The sequence below is a fragment of the Etheostoma spectabile genome, chromosome 2 (assembly GCF_008692095.1).
Source record: "Etheostoma spectabile isolate EspeVRDwgs_2016 chromosome 2, UIUC_Espe_1.0, whole genome shotgun sequence".
Lineage (NCBI taxonomy): Eukaryota > Metazoa > Chordata > Actinopteri > Perciformes > Percidae > Etheostoma > Etheostoma spectabile.
The window spans coordinates 12197988-12219922 of NC_045734.1; the positions used below are offsets into that span (position 1 = coordinate 12197988).

Consider the following 21935-nt stretch of genomic DNA (forward strand, 5'->3'; position numbering starts at 1 on the left):
CTTTCTTATTTTGTCACAATGCGTTTAATCAGTGAACATACAAATTTGAGCAAGAAAGAGTTTTCTCGCAGAGCTCCAATGCAACCAGCAAATCCGAGGATGAACATCACACCACCCACCACCAAGAAGAGCCAGACTGGGTCAAAGCCCCCCAGGTCTGTGATGGAGGAGATGTTGGAGAGAACACCCTGGAATAACATAGTGAAGGGTTAGAGGCTTGAAGTCATGACAAGTAAAATCATTTGAAATCTGTCTCCACAAGCCTGTGGTGTGGTCCTACACCCTTCCAAAGTCCCGACTACAATAATGTGATGAGCTGAAACAGTTAGTCGATTGACAGAGATCACATTGCCAATTAGTTTGATAATCACTTAAAGGAACAGTGTGACATTTTAGGAAATGTGCGTATTCACATTCTTGCTGAGAGTCAGATGAGAAGATTGAAACCACTCTCACATATGTACGGTAAATATGAAGCTGGAGCCAACAGACGGTTAGCTTAGCTTAGCATGAAGACTGAAATCAGGGGGAAACAGCTAACCAGCCTCTATCCAAAAATCACAAAATCTACCTACCAGCACTTCTAACTCACTAATCAACATGCTATTGTATAATTGTTTGATTTGTACAAATAACAAAGTGTCAAAACAACAAGTTGTGGTTATATGGGGATTATGAGCTGGATTATTTCTTGGTATCAATTAGGGAGCTATAGGTGCTGGTAGGTGGAATTTGTTACCTTTGGACAGAGCCTAGTCTCGCTTTGCCACACCCTCCTGCACACGCTGCAGAACTGCAGAATAGGGTCTGGCTAATCAACCCAGCAGGGATGGCATAAAAATGTGCTCTAGTTTATTGGCATTTCTTTAAACCAATCACAATCGTCATGGGCAGGGCTAAGCTCCACACAGAGCCACTGCTAAATAGCCGGTGGAAGGAACATCTTTTGGTGGAACGTGTACGCTAAAAGTTGTTTTAGTCGTGCAACAGTAAAACTCAGACTAGACAGATAGTCTAGCTGTCTGGATTTACCCTGCAGAGATCTGAGTAGTTACCCATAGTCCTCAGAAATCCACCAGAGTTTAAATTACAACACAAAGAAAGCGGAAGGAAACGGACATCGGTGAAAAGATATACAACCTGTGGAATTTCCTGCGGCCCCGGAGCAATCCCGGAAGTGGAACGTCAAGGATGTAGACTAGACAGAGCCAGGCTATCTGTTTCTCCTTGGTTGCAGTGTTTGTGCTAAACTAATCTAACCGACTGCTGGTTTCAGTTTTATATTTAACGTACAGACATGAGAGTGGCATCCATCTTGTCATCTAACTCTAAAACTGAAAATATTATCTTATTATTTGTTCAAGCCAAATTTTCTAGCACATTGTTTATGTTTTTTTTAATCATTTTGAATTGAATCCTTGACTAAAAACAAGACATTTGAAGATGTCACCTTGAGCTTTGGGAAACGTTTGTAATCAAGACGATAATCCTCTGATTAATAAATACTAAAAACAATTGGTAGTTGTAGTCATATAAAAAGTTCTTCAGTGAGAGTCAAGACACACGAAAATTCTACAAGACTGCTCGTCCCCTTTTACACCCCCAGTGCTGAGACTACACAATGGATGAATCTGTGAAATGCATCAGATCCTGTCTTCTGTCCATTGTTCAGAGGGGCATCCCACCGGAAATCATGACATTCCTTTCTGATTCAGCAAAGACACTGCTATTATATCTTGCAGTCAGATGGATGTACACGACAGGAGATGAATGTAAATGATCATCTTAGTTCATAGATTATATGCAGGTGTTCACAAGTGAAAAGATTTATAACTGATTCAACAAGCAGTAAAATCACCTTTTCGCTCCATGCCCACAACCCAATGCCGAGGAACGCCACTCCAAGGAACTACCAGACAGACAAAGAAGAGTGAGACAAGAGAGAGTGATCATTTCTGCTGTGACTGCAACATGTAGTCATCACACATCTATGCACACAAGAGAAACCACAGAGAGATTTTCCTGGCAGTGATTCACTAACTAAATATTTCTCATGTTAAGTCTGCAGTATCAGCAGGAGACTCCCACATTAGAAAGCATCTTCTATCAGCCTGAACACAATATGACTGTCTCCACCTACAGTAGAAAAGTTCAAAACCACATTTCAGGATTTTTAAAAGTTAGGAATCAAGGCATTGATGGCATTAGAATAACAACAGGCATGGAATTATAATTATTTTAACACAATCTCCATTATTTACTGTTTTAGTATTCTATTACAACACTAATTTGACGGTAATAATTTCACAAATGCTAAGACTTGCTTTGGTTTCAAATCATTGTATAAATATGTTGATCTTATTTTCTGGATACTGGTCAAACTAAGGCAGCAACTTCAAGACATCACTGTGTTGCTGTGGCAACTTGTGATTACATATTGTGGGACAATTCTGTCAACTGTCAACATTTGTTTATACTGGGATGGTGCTCCCTTAAATGAGTCAGCAGACCTTTTCCCACAGAAGACATGGTGACAATATTTCAAATCAATGAGCAGGTGTGCTGGTTGGCTGATTGTGTGGCTGATTTTTGCATGTATTTTTGCATAATGTAAAGTGTTGGGTATTTAATTTACTGGATTTGCCAAAAAGTTCCATTTGCTTATTTCATCCATTAACAATTTCTCAATTGTTATATCACAATACATTCATATCATGATTAGAGCTGCAACAATTAGGCTAGCTGATTCAATTAATCATACTCCAGAAAATTAACAAGCAACAGTTCTGATACTGTATTAATCATTGTTCCCAAAGAAGCAAAAATGCCAAAAATCTTCTGGTTCCAGCTTTTATGATGCGAGGATATAGGCTACTGCTTTTCTTTTGTTTATATTATAAATTCAACACTTTTGGGTTGTTGGTCAGACAAAACAATCAATTTGAAGACGTCACCTTGGACTACTTTCTGACGTTTAGACATAATTTCTCGAGAACTAATTGATAGATTTGTCAATAACAAATTATTTTTTGCTGCCACCTAATCCGTTTAAAAGATTAATGTTTAATCTATGTAGATCACAATCTATATTCTATTTACTATAATGTAAGACCTGGAAAGATTTGATCTTATTAAATGTTTGGCATTTTTAAACGATTAATCCTGTACGCTTTCTGCATATTGACAAAACAATTAGTTGACTATCCTAATCATGGCAGCTCTAATCAATACCGCCCACCATTTCTTTCGGATTTTTCCATTATTTATCCCTTAAAAACTCCTTTGAAAGCATTCCTTACACTACTTCTCCACAGTAACAGTGTCAGAAAAAGCACCCAACCAACCAGGTTCTGTGTAAAACTGGTAACTGGCTTGGCCCACAGTGGGACGTCCAGAAGTCCCTGATGGGGAGACTGGTGGGTTTCAAAGAACAAGAGGAGGTGTTTGCCTGAGATTTTCACTCAGGATGATCAGGAATTAAGATACTTTGGTCTGCCCAAACATCACTGACACTACAATAAAACATCCTCAGATGTGAATGTATAACAGTCAGGAAAGCCCTTCTTCAGAGATCCCTCACACTGATGATGTCTACACAACAACAAAAGCCTAACGATGACAGAGCGAGCAAGTGCACACGGAGGCAGTGAGCCTATTGCAGGGGATGAAATCATTGTCTCCTATTAAAACCAACGGGAAGAAAGAAAACGGTTTCCATATTCACGAAACCAAAGCTTTGATGTAAAAAAGACATTCCATGTCAGTGTGTATTTAGGCTACTTAATAGCTGAGGTTACCAGGCCTGAAGTCCAAACACTGCAAACAGGGGACTTACCCAAAATATTATGTTGAATCCGAAGATGAAATACTTGATGCAGCAGCTCACTTCATGAGCCTTGAAATGCTTTCCTGACATCATTTGGATAGGTTTTTGTCTTAAACGCCCGCAGTCGGAAACGAATCACATCTATGCTCCTCTCATCTAGTGTTTGACAGCCTGGTTGTGGAAAAACCTTATTTTCTTTAAAGGCTTGTCAAACGGGCCGTCAATTGTTTCAGCGTCTAATAAACATCGTCCTGTATTTCCGCTGACAAAAGACGCAGGTGAAGCTGCAGAGGAGCGCTCAGTCTGTCGGGATCAGTAAAGGTATGAATTTATTCCTGATATGGATCTCCAAAGGTAGAACGGGGAAAGGATTCCACTAAAGTCAACCAGATTAAAACCGATGATCTGACCCATAATCTAGATATGGCTGTCATTTGATTGACACGTGTGGGACCCAATGAGAGTCTTTAGTGGTCAAAAGAGGCGGGACTTCCTTCAGAAGAGGGCACCTCTCTGTGGCGCCACTGCCCTCGCATGACCGTAAAATACAGTATCCCATGATATAACCACTTAGAGTTATAATGTATTCATCGGTGACTAATTAATTTGGCTTAAAATAGAAAATACGACTATAAAATCAGAACTACAGGGCAATGGGGACCTAACATGTTCAGTATTGTATTTCCATAATGATGTTTTTATTACATCATTATGGAAATACAGACACAGCCAATAAAACCAACAATAACACCGTTAGGTCACTTCATTTTGACTCCAGCTGCTTTGTTTTTTTACAAAGTTTGTTTTTATTTCACAGTGCTATATCATAATGCATATTTCATTTCATAATGCCACTTTTCATTACAAAGTCTTCTTTGGCAATCAAGAGGGAAGGGACATTTTAAAATAAAAACGTCTGGAATAATAAAAAAAGATCTGCATTCAAGAATTATGAAAATAACTCATAATATTGTCTGTATTTCTATACTTTCAAAATGTTGTAGTTCTTTGTTCATTATTGTACACGTTTTATCTCGATTAAAAAAAGTGAAATTGCTGCTATACTATATTGCTATTATTAACTTAAGTGGTGCTCAGAAGTGACCTCATTATAATTTTTTTTTTTACATTCTTACATGTTGTGTAACACATCAGACGCTTTTTTTTCAAATTCCTATTTTTAGGATTTAGATGCTACCTTTCATGACTACAGTTATGTCATGTTTAAGTTCATATTTACCAACTGTAAAGATCTAGTTTAGGACGTGGTCTTTTAGTTATTTGGTCCTTATTTGTGGAACAAAGTGCCTGAAATATATCACCCGTGTCCATGTTTAAAATACATTTTAATATTATTACTACCAGTGTAGTTTGTATTTGTGGGGTGTACATTTCTTTTGGAGGATATTTTTTTTCTCGTAATTGTCTTTCTTGTATTTTATTCTATTCATTTGTACATGTCTATTGTTGCTCTATGTATTTTACTGGAAAGCACATTGAGTTTACTGGTACTTAAGTGTGTCATACAGTTGACACACTGAAGTACATACACTGCCTTTGTCCAGCCTTTGTGGCGCATACAGGAATCAAGAAGCGCCTTTAAAGGGGCATGTACATAGGCCCACTATTGTATTGTGGGCAATGCCTATTGTCTAATTTGTCTGCTGTATGACCACAAATCTGCAGTGGTGGAATGTATCTGAACACATTTACTCAGACTTTTATCCATCCATACTCAGACAGCTTAGTGAAATAAAATAAAGCAGATGTGGAAACATTTTGCCCCCTGGTGGCAAAAAGTGTCTTGCTTCTTCATGAGTCTCAGTCCAAACACAGCTCAGTTAACGTAAGTGACGTAAAGGTACAAAAGGTATAATTAATCGTGAACAATATTTTTGATGCATGCGTCATTCCAACATGATATCGTATGTGATCTGTTAAATGAACACCAGCAATCATTTTGAGTATTGGCTTGGTTTATTGCATAAAATAAAACAATTTACTGTTTGTTTACGAAACAGGATAAATTATGAAAATAAATATTTCTGTGCAGTTTGTCTGTATTGTCAATGCAGGCAGAGAAGAACTGAGATTTCTATACACATGTAAGTCCATAAAAAAAGACTTAATTCATTGTTATGAGATCATATTGACACCATGTGCCAAGACAAATATCACGATCCAGAGGGCAGCATTTAACAGGCTCTCTTGTTCACACCAACTCCTTTTGTCTGAGGGTGATTCATACACACAATCCACCATTGTAAAGCAGATGTATAGTTCAATATCATTTTGCAGCACAATGCAAGTATTCCTGGGAACTACGACAGCGTTGTTCACATTCTCAATACTGTCTCAATAAAATTTCTTCCAAAGATTAAAAAAATAAAACAAATAAACGTTTGACAATACAAAGGTAACCATGCAATATCAAAAATCATTCACCCATCATTTTGGATGCAGTGCACTTAGAAAAATATATATTGTTTTGGATTTAACAAAATACTTCAGAAACTCACAAAAATAACTGTTTTTTTCTTTCTACATCATGATCTTTCAAAAGTTATTTTAGCGATTTGAGTTCCCAGAAGCCTCTGCAGGAGGACGGGAGTCAAATGATATTAGTTAGCACAGTCTGAGGCAGTTTGCAAGAGCAACATTTAAAACAATGGTTTGTGGTGAAAAAGCTTTGGCGATCCTTAGCTGATTTGTTTTTTAGATTTAAAGTGTTTAGCTTTGCAACACACAACATATTTCCCTTATATATTCTACATACATACTTTCTATTCATTTCTGTCAAATGAACACATTACTATAACAAGTTAGACTAGGTTTTAGTTATAATAACATCATCTGTCCCACAACTTATACTTGTTATAACCTAAACCTCAATTCCATTTGCTATTTAACACAATTATAACACTGTATTTCCCTTTTTAGAGCAAACAGATTGGCTACATCACACAAGGAAACAATGTACCTTCATTTGCTTTTGTAGTCCATTTTCCTGTTTAAGGCTTTTTGCACACTTTACATAGTTTTATTAATTTTTAACACAATGTCTAAAATACTGAACATGGAATAAATAACCCTGAAGAGAAGTTTAAGAGTGGAGACTTGCGGTTGAAAAAAGATCAGCTGTGAAAACGTCAGCATTCAAAGCTGTATATTGGCTAAGTTTTAAATACATAACTGTAATTATAACTGCAGTGTGTGCATTTAGCCAAAATACATAATCATGTCCTTGATTAGTCAATCATATTTCAATACATTTTGATTTCACATTCATTTTTTTTCTTTTTTCTTTTTACTTTGGGTTTTGGCCAATATCAAAAGGGTAACTATTCATTCAGTAACACCTTGGAAAATAACTACATGTTACATTGTTAGTTTAAAAAATATACAGGATAACTTGGAACACATTTCTCATATATTATATTAGACAATCACAATGGCATGTTGGAAGCAAAACATAGCACACACATAACAGAAAAAAGCCTATTGTGTTTCTGGCGCTTTAAACAAAAACGTATGTTCACAAAGAGGGCAGATTTATGAGCCTGAACCCGTTATGTATTTAAAACACATAAGGCATTGTGTAAAATAGTTAAAAACACTTCTGTAACATCTTATGGATCAGCTTGGTGATTCATTGGGCATAGAAATATTGGCCAAGCAATGAATGCATTATGCATTAATCAGTTACTGAATCCAGTGATTTAATATTTCTACATGCTTTCATAATGGCCAGACTGCACCTATGAGATGCTTTACTTGGGTTTATAAAGACAATAAAATGCTTTATATTGAGGTTTTATGAGTTAAAACGTAAATCTTCTTTTTAAAGAAGGCTGAAATCCATATTCCTACCTTACATGATCTTATATGTATAGCCTGAGAATATGTTTGGAACACTGTAAATGTTTTTTGGCTTTGATGCTGTGTCGTTATAAAAGTAACCCTTTCATTGCCACGTTAGACTAATTTGTGACACTTTTTGTTCTTTGACAGAGTTGCATAAATACTGCTGTGTAATGAAACCAGACTGGGATAAAAAAAAGGAAAAGATAAATCCTCACAGTTAGCCCCAATGTGCATCACCTCCATCACCCGGTCACAAGAGCACAAGTGGCCACAAAGTTACCATGTTGTGTAGATGCATCCTGGTGAGATGTGTTAAAGTATGGCCAGACGAGTTGGGTCACCTTAAGTCACCTTGATAGCAGACTTTTTGTGGACCCAGAGGAAGGAAACATAGGGCACGCCGATAAAGGCCCATTTCTCATTGGGCCAGAACATGATGACAGGTCCTCGCTCCGGGGCCTCAGTCGCAACATCAAAGTAGGCGAAGCAAACGCAACCCAAGTAGGAAGCCAGACAAATGAGGATGTGCCTGTAAGAGCAAGAGGAGTTTGAATGACTCTGCCGGAGAAATGGCTCTCTAAATATATCCAGGTGTTCAAAAGATAGTTTCTAGAGGACAGAAGGAATGCAGTCACCAGCAATGAACCACTAACAATTTATAGAATAGAGATGTTTTGACACCAGAATTGGAAAAGCCTCCCATACCGCCTAAAATGCTGGTATTGGTAAGTACTCAAGTTTATGCACATATCCAATACCACATAATTAAGCCCCTGATGAAAATCTACTTGAAATTAGTTTATTTATGTTCTTTTTTTCCATTATGACCGACTATCAAACTGGGTAATAAAAATAAAGTTATATGGCATTCATTGTTTGTGTTTGTTCATGTTTTCCAAAAAAGTGTAACCAGAGCCAGACCGTACAGTAATAGTAATCATCCATACAGGGATAGTTGTACACAGCTAAAAACTTAATAAAACATATGACACACTAATACCGGATCGGTACTCAGTACGGCCAATGCGCAAGTTTAGGTTTTGGAATTGGTAAGCAAAAAATTGGTATCAGACGACCTCTAGTATACAGTCTGTAAACCCACTGAAAACATATTCTACATCTTTTAAATAAAAATCATCTTGTTTGACAGTTTGCATTTTTTAGTCATTCTAGAGCAGCACTCCCTTTTCTTTCATGTTTTAAGATTCAAACACTACTTTCTAGAAAATTCTTTAAATAAGTTAAAATCCTCTTTTTAGAAAGAAAGATAAAAAGACTTTTAGGACTTAACTAAAATAGGAAAGGGCTTTAAAAAGATGGGAGTTTTTTTGTAGTGTAACAAATACTAACAATAACATTTTGTGTCGCATTGCAGTACATGACCGACTCTTCTGTGTTGTCTTTGAGCTTACCAAGCACAGTGTAAGTAGGGAAAGTTGACAGATGACCACATCTCACAGAATATCCTGTCACTGACCCAGCAAAGCAGAGCCAATGCCCACCAGATCCCTGAGACCAGACCCAACTTGAACACACGTGGGTTTTCACACCTGCAACAAACACACATTTTTGTCAGCTGACCTATAGCCAAAAGCAGACATACAGTACATATCTTGCCTATAATGTTGCTCATTCTTACAACATTATCATTACTCAAGAGCATAAAAGTATATAAATTACACTGATTTTTCTATCTGATTTCATTCAGAGCAACAAGAGTGAAGCAGTTTATGCAGAAAAATTGCATTTACCGTGAAATGAAAAATACTTCTAAATGATCTAATATGCATAACACATTGCTATTTAAACCTGCTATAACAGATTTGTTTTGGCCACTTTGATGTATTGATCGGTTTTTGGGGCACTATTTGGCAGTGGAAACGCACTGTTAACACAACACTGACAATATTAACACCCTAAAAGCTGATATGGTGAACTTATCAGCAAACAGCTGCAACATAAGCCTCCACTTAGTTTGTCTGTACCTGATGAATGTAAATCCATTATTAACTCAGCTTTAACCTCTGGGTTTGGTCTCCAGTGACTCCGTTAAGTAATATCTGGCTCTTTAGCTGCTAAATGCTCCCCTATATTCAGCAGCTAGTTGCTACCTTTGTGAGGGCAGGTAGCGTACAGAACGCTGAAAGACGCACAAACACTTTTTAGGGCTGATGGTAACTGCAAACATACAGAAACATAAACCATGGAACCAGTAGTTTCAGCATATACAAATGAAAATAGACTACAATTTCAGATTCAAAATTTTAGTTGGAGTGGGAATTAAATACTTTTTGAGAATATTCTTTCTAGCCCGAAGCATCTTAAGCAACCCAGTGTACAGGAATTCATATATGGAGGGTCTCTTTCAGAGTACACTGGGCTTTATGTTTAATTATGGTGGTGTATAGATTTGTTATGATTTTACTGGCTGTGTTAGTATGTCCAAACCAGGATGTTAATTGTGGGTTGGCACATTTATCTTCAGATAAGGGGATTCTCTTCTTTCCTTTTGGGAGCTGACAGAACAATGATCAAGTACCAAGTATTAGGCTGTATTAGCCTGGTCTCTGCACAAATATCGCCTAGTGGACACCCAACTGACCTACATGAGACATGTGCTAATCCAGAAGGCCACTGATAAAACTATTCTTAGTCTTGTCCTCCTTAGACATACCAGTTACAGCCCTGCTGCTCTTGCTGACTGAGGAAAACACTGTCAAAACAGAGACAGGGGTGAGGAAGCCTGACTAAACTGTGTTGATGATGCAACTGTTTAGTCACTGTGACACAGTTTGTCACCTGTCCTTCAGACAGAGGATTTGTTGAAATCATGCCATTTTACAAGCCTTAAATTTGAGTTACCATTGTTTCAAGGAGAAAGGAATGTCGAAATGACACAAATACTTTCCAGAAAGCACTAATAAGATTTAAATAAACAACAAGCATCACTCAGCTGCATAGGCCACAGCTAAACTGTCTAAAGCAGAGATCCTAGGGAGTCCTCAGAGTTAGTGCAGGGTGTATTGAGGGGGGGAAATATGAAATATAATACACATAATATAATAGACATTAATATCAATCCAACATATTAATAGCAATGACGGACTGGCCTATTTGTGAAAAAACTAGACATTTAATTTATACATTGAAGATAAGCTATTACTACTATAGGTAAGGTAGCCATACAGTTAAGCGTAAGGAATTACTGTGTGTTTAACATTAAAACATAACATATAAATAATAGATTCATATCTATTAATTCATATCCATCCAACTCAGTTAATATGCAACTCAATTGAATACAATACCATAATAATACTGCCGTGGGGGGTCCCTACTCTGGTTCTCTTTGAGCTAAGGGGTCTTCGGCGTAAAAAAAAAACGTTAACCCCTTGGTCTAAAGTTAAAAGAGCAGCCATGACATTTCTGTGCCAATGGAAAGAGAAATAAAGTTGTTATTGTGAATGTAATAGCAAATAGTTGCTTAGCATACATTTCTGGCAACCTGATGAAGGAGTCCTACATTCACTCACCTTTAAGCGGTTTGGTTTTGGCCTCCACCAACCCCTGGGGGAAACATTTGTCTTTTTAGCTCACTAGGCGTTCCGCTATGTTAACTAGATAATAGCTAACTTTGTCTGTCTACTGTTTAAACCTGGACAGTTAGCAAGCAGTGGGTTTATTGTAGCCTTTGAGCTAAAAACAGCTAGCTGCTTCTTCAGATTGAAATAAGGTGGATGAGACTGGAGTTGAAGAAGCTAAAATGCTCCATAGAGCCCATAATGCTGAGTGATTTGATGAGCAATCGCTTTCACATTTCATTTTGTCAACTAATCCATTGTTAATGTAGAATATATTGATTAGTATAGCTTTGTTGTAAGCTGTAGTGCAATCGCAGTACAAATAGAGAAAACGAAAAGTCAGTGATGTGTGTCAGAAACGTAGGTATTTTTGTGTAATTAACATTAACTACCATAACTAAGTTTGGCTGAAGCAGCAAAACCTTGAAGTATGTTGAATTGAGGAAGGATGCATTTGAATGTTTATGGATTAAACTTCTAAGAGTGTGAAAGAGTGTGTTATTTCTAATACACCGTCTTGCTTTAATTAAATTAAGACCAAACTGGAAAACTGTCTCCATGTTGCATAATTTGACCAGAGAGAGAGCAGAAAAAAATGGTGTCACGAGTAATCATCAGCAACAGGAACTACAAAAATAGAAGCCAATGAAACTTCCCAGAGGGAAACAGGCCATTAAATTGTCATCAATATTCTATTATACCATTAAGTGTTTCGATAGATGATATTCACATGGGAACAAATCAGACAGTACTAAGCCAGCTATTGGCTCAGTAACTGCCTTTACATGCACACAGTACAACGCCAGTGCCATATGTAAGCAAACATGCCTTCCTGCTAACAAACAGACACTGACAAAACCATCACTGCACAGCTGGATATCTTAAATACTGTGCCTATCAGCTTTAACAAGCTGTAAGATAAGAAACATGACATGAAACCAGGACTTGTCCTTGGAGACGTGAGCGTTAGTGTTCGGAGGCAAAGATAAGGGAAGGAAAGGCCAGTCTGTCTAATGTATCTGGGGTGGAGCACTGCTGATGGGCTTCTCTCACTCAAGGGAAAAGAAGAAAGATGAAACAAAGCCTGCCATTTCCCAAAGATGCTAAATGTCTCCATGCATTGATTTAATTATATAAAGGCATAGTTTGCATATTAGATTAAGGGGGGGCTAACATGCAACAAAAGTCCCTGGCTGCCGGTACTGAGCCAAGGACGTTGCAATCACAGTATATTTCTTTTTAGCCAACACCCCTATTTTCACTTTCCAAACAAGTCGAATTACGTTATCTTAACTAAATAAAATGTATATTTGATGATATGTATATATGACTATGTGTATAAATACATATGTATGTATTGTATTGTACTTTGAGGCCATTTTTGTTTTAAACTTTTGTTTTTTTAAGACACCAGAGTTAATTAATGAGTTGGACATGAGTCAAGGTAGGACTATATGTCTTGTTTCATTTGAAGTTTTGAATAATAAAATAGCTGGTATAGTACAGTTTATGGATGACATCCACCAATTACTTTTCAATGTGAAAATTAACTTTGCTCTCATGTGCACACACGCATGTTTCAGACATTACAACTTTGTTGTTTGTTATATATCATACAATGTCCTCCATGAATAACCATGACTTATGTACATATTGTTGCTTCAACAGGAATCTAAAACTTTAACGGTTGGCTGGACAAGTTGTACTTTCCCAACTGGAAGTGACTTGAATAGGGGCCAACAGCCTTACTGTAAAGAAAAATGAGCAAACAACAACAAAATAGTCTGTCTTTTCAGAGGGCAAAAGTCCATCAGCCAGGGCCACCGGAATTCTCTCCCTCTTAGCAGAACACAGACAAGAGGCCTCTCCGTTCATGACTGGCACTTGCACTAATGTCAGGAATAACACGTTGAACAATGAATGACTTAAGGTTAAAAGACTGACTGTGGTGAGTAAGGGATGTGGGAAACGGAAACAACACAGCAGCTCCACATTGCTGTGACGGAGGAAAGCAATACACACACGCACGCAAACAGGCACAAGTAGCTTGTTGTGGGTTTTCAGGAACATTCTTTCACATCACAATGACCTATAGTTACCTTGGAACAGACAACATTTCATTGTACAATGTACCATATGTACAAAAGATCAAAAGGTGACATGTTAATGTACTGTAGACGGCAGAAACTACACCTTTACACCAAATCCATTTTTTTCCAGTTAACTACTTAACATTACAGCAGCAGATTTCACTGACTGGACAATTTCGAACCACTGCCATGGGGATTAATATATGCTGCTGTATTACAACGTTCAAAATTAGTTTAGTATATTTATTTTTTGGGGGGCTTTAATGCTTTTTATTGATAGGATAGCTGTAGACGGGAAAGGGGGCAGAGAGGGGGGGGGGGGACAACATTAAGCAAAGGGCCAAGGGTTGGAATCGAACTTTGGCCGCTGCAGTAAGGACTGAGCCTTGGTACATGGGGTGTGAGCTCAACCAGGTGAGCTACCGGGGCATCCCAAAAATTAGCCTAGTTAAAGCATGAGTGGAGAATTACGCACCGTATTATTAAAATGGGTTGTGTTCTTCTATTCATGTACATTAAGTTACGAAATATTTACACCTATTAACCGTCAGGTGTAACTGCTGAGTAACTAACATTCGTTGCTATAATAGGACAGTCTTAAAGTATAAGCGGTAATGGAATAGTTGACACATCTGAACTGTGCAATAAGTGTAAATTAGGAAGCTTTGAACTCAATCAAATCAAACATCCCCTTACCCCGATCCAGGACTGCCATACTACAAATCACTGTAGATGAAAACATTAGGTGGGTACTAACATGATGACATCAAAACAAAACACATGAAACATTGAAATTACTCTCTGACTAAGAATGGGCTTTTTCATCAAAGTCAATACAAACAATTCAAAACTAGTGGATTTGTTCAATGCTTTGGACTTGAGTTGATGGGTAAACCTTCCCGACATTTTTTTTCCTCTCCCCTTTCCAAATCCCTAAGAACATTGTCTACCATCAACTGAGTCCGTATCTTCAACATTCTTCCCGTAACAAACACTCTGAGCTACTTATTATTTGAAATGCCCTGATACATAGTATGATGGTCCTGGGTCAGGACTCCACATTCACCTGCCCACACTCACCTCTGCTGTTTAAAAAAAAAAAGTTCACCAACCTTTTAAGCTCAGTAATTAGCAGCGCGGTGCAGGGGATGCCCAGAGTCATAAGTGACAACGAGTTGACGACAGGTTTAACGAAGGCCAGCCCAGTGGTGATCCCTGACAAGATGCCAATGACCACTTTAAACCTTGACCTAAATTAAAAAGAAAAACAAAATTGCAGCAGTATTGCACTTGAACAGCATTGTGAAACTCAGAAAGACAGTTCTTCCCAGAAAGCACTACAACACACTAACATTCAGACAGTAAACAAGAATCACTCAGCAACAAGAGGGACATTTCTAGGTGACAGCCTGAAGTGAAAGAGCAACCATGACGGCTCTGTGAGAATGGAAAGAGAAGTAAAGACATGTGATGCAGTTTTTTCTGGTACCAGCTACTTTGGATAGGCCTATTAATAAACAGGAAGTCATAGCAGCAGGGACAAAATATATTAGCTCTGCTAATATGACTACCTGACATGTGAAAATATGGACACAAAATCTAAGTGGAAACAGCCTTTGTTTTGTTTGTAAAAAATGTATAGTATTTGTAATATAGCTTATGATAGCACATGGTTGGACCAATGGATTTAAACACCCACACACCAGTTTTAGGCTCCTAAAAGTAGTTTATTCTGATGCAGTGGCCAACATACCGATCCCTCCTGAACATCCTGGGTAGGTATCTCTTAGGAAACCACATGGCAATGGCACACATAAGCACCCATAAGATGGCCAACTCATCCAGCATCTGGCCGAGGAAGCTGAGGGTGGCGTGAAAATATGTTGATCCAATACCTGAAAGAAAGAGACACGGAAACCGATAAATGTTTGTCAGAAGAGAGAAGTCACAATTGATATGTTTCCATTTTCATTTCTCAAATAAGAAAAGTAGCAAAAGTGATGGAAAAACTGATAGAAAGTTGCAAATGGCACCTCTAAATGAGACCACTTCAAACGGATTACATTTGTACAAAATAAAAAACCTTAGTGACATTACATGTTTTAAGTTGACTTCAGGGATGTCAGGGACAGAACTGAACACTAGAATAAACAAGTTAATTACAAATAGTTACTTGGGAACCAGTGTTATAATTCTGGAAGGATTGATCAGTCAGTGCCCACTGTTCAACAGACCTTCTATTTTCAAAATAATTTGTTTTCATAACAGGAGATACCTACAGTGAACAATGCACTTCTTATCCAAAAAGGATAAGAACTACTCTCAGTCATCCGTTCCTAATCATGACAACCTGTCAGTGTACTCGAACATCACAGTCAATCAAAACAAAACACAGAGACCACCTTCCCTTTCTCATGGAAATAGAGTTGAAACAATTACCAATTATCGGCTACAGCCTATTAACAGCAGCCATTTCAATAATTAAATGGCATGGATTAAGTCATTTCTTGGTCAAAAATGCCAAACTTGATTGGTCCCAACTTCTTGTGAATATGTAAATATTAGCTGTCTTCTACGATGCTAAACTGAATCTTTGGGAGTTTTGGACAGTAAATTGGATAACACGAGACGTCACATTGGACTGAATTGGAAAAATTGTGACCGGCATTTTTTGCTTTTTTCTGACATTTTGTTGACCAAACGATTAATCAAGAAACTAATCAGCACATTAACCAATAATGAAAATAATCCAATCCAATATGTAGAACTCAGTCCAAACACAGCTGAGGCCAAAACCAAAGAAAGGCAGCTGAATTCTGTTTTGGAAATAGAAGCTATGGTGTTGTTGTTCTGCTCGAGTAAAAGGTCGTCCCAACGACAGAGAAAGAGGTCGAGAGATGAAACCATGTCACCTCATTGTCAGCCGGGAACGTTTTAACAGCCTCCAGATTCCAGACAATGGATGCAAACAGAGCTTCTCCAGGGCCACATATATGTACAGGAAGCATGTGTGGTATGGAACAAGAAATGTGTGAACAAAAAAAAAAGAGGCTGCTTTTATTTTGACCAGTGGTTTGGAAGGCAGGTGTGGAACAGGGTTTTGAAGTGGTCATGTGATTGCAATGACATGAAAATAAAAGATTAATACAAAGTCCAAACGAGAATAAATGACTCAAGGATCAAGTTCAGTTATGCAAATCCTTTTCAACAGCTACTCAGTTCTCATCCATTAATCACCTCCCACGAACATTGGCAGGTCTGTCAGGTTATCTCTGCTGACAGTGCAAACAGCAGCTATCATAGTACTATCATGGAAGAGAAAGAAGATAAAACCCATCAAATATTCCCATTTCAGAATCCGTAACCAGTGACTTTTGCGTTTAAAGGTCCCACGGCATGAATATTTCACTTCCTGAGTTTTTTTTTACATTAATATGCAATACTCCAGCCTTGCCTATAGTCCCCCAGTGGCTAGAAATGGTGATAGGAGTAAAGCGAGCCTAGGGTATCCTGCTCTGCCTTTGAGAAAATAAAAGCTCAGATGGGCCAATCTGGCATCTTGCCCCTTATGAGGTCATAAGGAGCATGGTTCCTTCCCCTTTCTCTGTTTTACCCGGCCAGAGAATTTGGCCCACCCATGAGAGAGAGAGAGAGATCATGGCTTTCAAACAAGCAAAATGGCAGTTGGTCAAGTCCACACCCCCACCCTCCATCTTGCCCCCTAACCCCAACAGCTACAGACACAGATATGGCACGTCCTAAGGAAAGCTCATTGTGGGACTGGCTGTAATTCTGCACCAAGGTTGAATATTGGAAACGAGACTTTAGGCATCAAAAAAGCACCATGTCATGGGACCTCTGAAAAAATTACAAAGACTTGATTGACAAAATTGGTAATTTTCTCTCTAACTGATTAATGGGCTAACTGCTTCAGCAATGTATTTTCTCTTATAAGATTACAGGCCACACTCTAATTATAATTTTCCAATTCTGCACTACATATGCCAGATCAAAGCATGCTTATACCCAATGAACTGGCATATAAAGAACTAGAGGAGGGAAGATCCAGACGCCTCCTGATACAATATCATCACAATACTTTTGCCACAATACCATATTTTTGCAATTTTAAACATATTTCAACATTCTTATATTCAATATATTGTGATGTATAACTTCTCCAACTTCCATTTTTTCCCCAATTTCAAATGATGTCCCCAAAAGGAAACTTTGTCAGCATCTGTTTGATCTAAAAAGATACATTTATCTGTTTGTTCATATCACTTTACTTTTATTTCTGCAAAATGGGATTATGAAGCAGACAAACCAGCCAAACACTTATAATAAAAGATCGATACTTGGCACCTGTGTAGCGATATAGTCTTGCCACTGAAAATATTGCTATACTATGCTGTATCGATTTCCCCCCAATCCCTATAAAGAACACATGAAGTTTTAGCCTGACACTCTGCTAAATGGATAGATAAATTAGTTGTGTTAGCTGAGGGAAGTTGAAGTGAATGTACGATGACGGAGATGTCCCACAGAGTTGAACAGAAACTTTAAAAAGGTATAAAGGTCATCACACAGTTTAGACATTATGTCAACCAGGCAACTTACCAACCACAACGAGTAGACTCCATATGAGGTAAATCCCACTGTTGAAATGTGTTGCATATTGGCGGAACAAGCACATTAATATGGGCGGCAGAACAAAAAACAAAATGTTGCTGATCTGAAATGATAAGGAAAAGAAAAGCTATGAGCAAAAATGCATCACAGTTGAACTGATCGTGTAGCTCAATGACAACATGCTTGTCAAAAGTTGATCAGTGCGCGAGCCTTGCTAGCCTAACAAACTTGTCAGCCAGTGGAAAGAATGAAGAAAAGGAACATTTGTACTCTGATGCTGACAGTACAACCATGATGCTGAAGCTGAAAGGCAGCCAAACTGTTGAAAGTCAGTGTAACTTGCAGCTAGCTAGCAAGCTAACCTAATATTAAAAGCTATAAGAAAACAATGTAATGCAAAGGGAAACAAAGCCAGAAAAGTTGTTGTCTAGTTGAGCTGCGACTGTATACAAAACTGCATTATGCGAAAAAATAAAAATACAAAGCACACATCGTTAGGTAACGTTCAACCCGACCGACCGTGTTGTAAAATTCTGCGATGCTGGGGTAAATTAGGTAATTGCCTTCACACCAATCCACATCGGAGCTGCCAGCCAGCAACTGGTCCCAAAAAATCAGATTAACATTACTCATGTCTGGACTAGTTCTGTCGGATGGACAGTGCACAGCAGCCAGCACTCCGCCGTCAGCTTTGGAGGTAAATAAATAAAAACACTCGCGGAAAGTCACTCTCTGTCGGATCGTTGCTCATAAACTAGATCTGAACGTTTTGAGAGCTGACACGACAATGTGATAAACTACAGAAATCGTCGCTGAACAGCATTTGGAAGCTTTTGTCGTCCCACAAAGCCTCTTGCTTGGTCGTAACGCTCAGCCAGCGTTGTGCATTGACAGCTGCTCTGTCTGTAGCCAAAGAGTGTTTAAGCGCTGCGAGAGAACTCCCGTCTGTCTGCTTCCTTCTTCGGTGGTTTTTGCAGGATGGTAGGGGAAGAGACATGAATATTCATTAGGGAACTCATCCCCGAATGGCTAGTACTCGTTGCCTGCTCTGGTTGGGTTGGTTAGGTTTAGGCAAGAGGTGGGTTATCTTTAGGCAAGAGGAATGGGATTGGTTATGGTTAGGGTAAGAATGTCAGGGTGAGCCAATCAGGGATGAGTCTTCCCCTACCATCCTGCAAAAGAAAAAAAAATGCCAATGGCCTTTTGTCTGGTTCCCCCATAGAGTTAAAGAAAGTAGTAGTAGGTCCCCCATATTTTAGTTTCTCCAAACGTTCTCTTAATGCATCCATGATATCAACCCCTAGACAACCAGCTAAGAGAAGGACGATGAACTTGAAACGACTATTAAAGAATAACCTTGAAAAATGTTTTACATCACTAATTAAACCATATTGAAATACAAATATTAGTAGGTCTACGTTTTTATCCCCACATGTTTAACCAATGGTTGCTTTTGTTTTCACTTCAGTAGGATAGTGCATTTCTAGTTGTGTGATTTGTCGGCAGTTAAATAAAGCACACTACACTTACATTTAGGTATGCCTTTCTTTGCTACACAAATGTTTTTGCTTGTTAGTACTACATTTATTTAGCAGTTACTGTTTTTACACACAATTGTGTGAGTTATAATGTTTGTACTGTGCCTTTCACAGCAGATATTTAGACTTGTCATAGCAGGAAAAGCAGAGGTAATTTCTCCATTCTGTTCAAGTTGCAGTGTGACAGTGAGCCAGCATGAACAATACCAGGACCAGAATTCAGGCATCATAATTTTATTATCTTCAGATGTGCTTTTCCTACTTTGACATTGACGTTTGACACATTTTTTGTCTGTTATTGTGTGCACGGCATGGCTTACTGGTACATGTGAAACAGTACCATCATCATGTTTTTGAAGTGCCAAACAAGTTGTGTTGTTTAGTGCTGATAATCAAGGAAAGAAAGGGCTACACTGAATTAGTTCTAAAGTCTAAGCACATTCATATCAGTCCAGGACTTCTAGATAGTTATTAAGATCAAGTGGGACTGCTGCATTTTCTGTGATGAAAACATTGACAGAACAGATCACTTATTATACAACTGTAACTGTAATTGGGGTGATGTTCATCACCAGACAGTTTTTTTTAATTTGTTGGTGAAACTGAATTTACAAGGGAAGCAGTCATTTTTGTATCATCATGACAGACAAAGAACACAATTTGATCTTGAAAACTGTTACCATATTTGGTAAATTATATTTACATGCAAGTCAAGATTATTGAAAACTAAACCACCTTTTCTTTACTTTATTCTCTCATCGTCCAAAGTCTAGAGAATCTGTATATGTGTGGGCATGTTCATTGGGAATTTAGTTGGTTTAGCTTAGTTTTGTATTTGATGTGTCATTTCAACTATGTATTTATCTATTATATCACAACTGTTGCTCTTACAAAGTGAACTGACTAGAGTAGGACGGTAATTATCTTTGAATCACAGCTGTATACTCTCTGGCCGACGCATGCTCAGTGACTCAATAATGCCCTCTTCATGTTGATGTTACTTACATGGTCATGACCAATTCATTATTTTAAGTATTTGTTAATCTTCCTTTGAGTTTTAAAAATGACCTTGTTCACGCATTCAGCTTGCCATCTCTTGTGTGGGGGTTAGGCTACCTTCTTTTATATATATTTTATAGACCTATATGCAAACGAAAAAATAAACAAATACATAAAGAGAGACATAATGATAAATACAAATAAATCATCAAATAAAGACATTATGTTGTATAAAGTTAATCAGTTTAATGCAGTTGGGTTTGTCAACATCAGCTTTTTGGTTTGAAATTTGTTTAATAACCTTCAGCTTGAGCGAGATAAAAAAAATTTCAGCAAGCCAATTATCGCGAGAACATTTCAGGCCTATGTGAGACCACCAAGCGGATATCCTGTCTCTTTTCCGTGGCGGACCGTCGTTGGGCCGGTTTAGCAAAATGAAGGTACAAAGTTTCCCAAACTCTAAATCTGTTTGGAAAGCTATTTTCTTTGAAATACTCCTGTGTGAATCATGCCATGATTCTAAACTTTAAAGCGGACTAGTTAGCCTGAGCAGCCGCGGCTTTGTCACTAAGGATGAGTTTTGATCATGATGAGAGCCAGCGTTGACGGTCCTTTTGGCAAGAGAGCTGTATAAACATGGCGGCTCTCTGAGCGTAACGTGCACATAATTCAAGTCTCAGCTGACTGCAGTGAAGAGTTTTCAAACTATTGTAGCTCACGTTTCTCAAACCAGTCGTGTTTTTCGCGTTGTGCGTTTACAGTTCAACCGGTTGCATTAATGCTAGCAGTGTCCAGAGAGCTAATGTTAGCTAGCTAACCTTAGTTAGCTAACAGGCCTTCGAACCACTATCACTGTAGCCCAGATGCGCTAACGATAATTTTAAGTTATTGTGATGGTATTTTTAAAGTTATGTCCCCACCAGTAACACCTGTTATGCTAGCATTTCATCTTTCCAAGCTCGAAATTCATTCACTGCTAACGGTACCTAATGAGGACTTTGGTTACCTTCACTGTGGAACCCAAGTACATTTACTCACGATTACATTGCAACTCCTTTTCAGCTGAACATCTCATTCCCCGCTACTGGCTGTCAGAAGCTGATTGAAGTTGATGATGAGCGTAAGCTGAGGACCTTCTATGAGAAGCGTATGGCAACTGAGGTGCCTGCTGACCCTCTGGGAGATGAGTGGAAGGTAAATTAATGTTGTGAAATTTGATCTATATGGAACAGATTATTGTTTTGTCAGTATATCATGTTGCTGATTTCAAGTTACAGTTTAGATTGGTGAAATTGTGTTGTATAGTTATCATAAATAATATGGCACACCAGTAGACCCTTTCTGACTGATCTATAGTCATTAAGGGGGGACAGCGTGTTGCCAGAGTAACTGTGGAGCTGCTTAC

At 38.2% G+C, this 21935-nt stretch overlaps 3 protein-coding genes across 3 annotated transcripts in view; 1 reads left to right on the forward strand and 2 right to left on the reverse strand.

Annotated features, from left to right (window-relative positions):
* LOC116699532 (tetraspanin-5) overlaps window positions 1-4268 on the reverse strand; it is a 10671-nt gene extending 6403 nt beyond the window's left edge. Inside the window, exons 1-3 of the mRNA XM_032532186.1 lie at window positions 3836-4268; window positions 1859-1909; window positions 42-188 (exon numbers count right to left, since the gene is read on the reverse strand). Coding sequence (XP_032388077.1) covers window positions 42-188; window positions 1859-1909; window positions 3836-3919 — 282 coding nt within the window. The 5' untranslated portion in view covers window positions 3920-4268. The remainder of the gene's footprint in view (window positions 1-41; window positions 189-1858; window positions 1910-3835) is intronic.
* Window positions 4269-6568: 2300 nt separating this feature from the next.
* On the reverse strand, window positions 6569-19189 carry acer2 (alkaline ceramidase 2). The gene is made up of 6 exons (XM_032532172.1): window positions 18513-19189; window positions 17982-18096; window positions 15115-15256; window positions 14474-14611; window positions 9103-9240; window positions 6569-8219 (listed from the first exon to the last, which is right to left on the reverse strand). Exons 1-6 carry the CDS (start codon window positions 18624-18626, stop codon window positions 8033-8035), a joined length of 834 nt encoding a protein of 277 aa, XP_032388063.1. The 5' UTR covers window positions 18627-19189; the 3' UTR covers window positions 6569-8032.
* Window positions 19190-20853: 1664 nt separating this feature from the next.
* Window positions 20854-21935, forward strand: part of rps6 (ribosomal protein S6) — a 4822-nt gene continuing 3740 nt past the window's right edge. The window contains exons 1-2 of the mRNA XM_032532263.1: window positions 20854-20970; window positions 21593-21724. Of these exons, the coding sequence (XP_032388154.1) occupies window positions 20965-20970; window positions 21593-21724 (138 nt within the window). The 5' untranslated portion in view covers window positions 20854-20964. The remainder of the gene's footprint in view (window positions 20971-21592; window positions 21725-21935) is intronic.

What these genes read in the sequence shown, in the direction of transcription:
- acer2 (XM_032532172.1), bottom strand. Translation starts at nt 18,626, where the DNA reads ATGAGTAATGTTAATCTGATTTTTTGGGACCAGTTGCTGGCTGGCAGC. An exon ending in AGGATGTTCAGGAGGGATCG is followed by an intron (nt 14,612 to 15,114) that starts GTATGTTGGCCA and finishes TTTTTAATTTAG; the next exon opens with GTCAAGGTTTAAAGTGGTCA. An exon ending in CTAATTACTGAGCTTAAAAG is followed by an intron (nt 9,241 to 14,473) that starts GTTGGTGAACTT and finishes TGTTTGTTGCAG; the next exon opens with GTGTGAAAACCCACGTGTGT.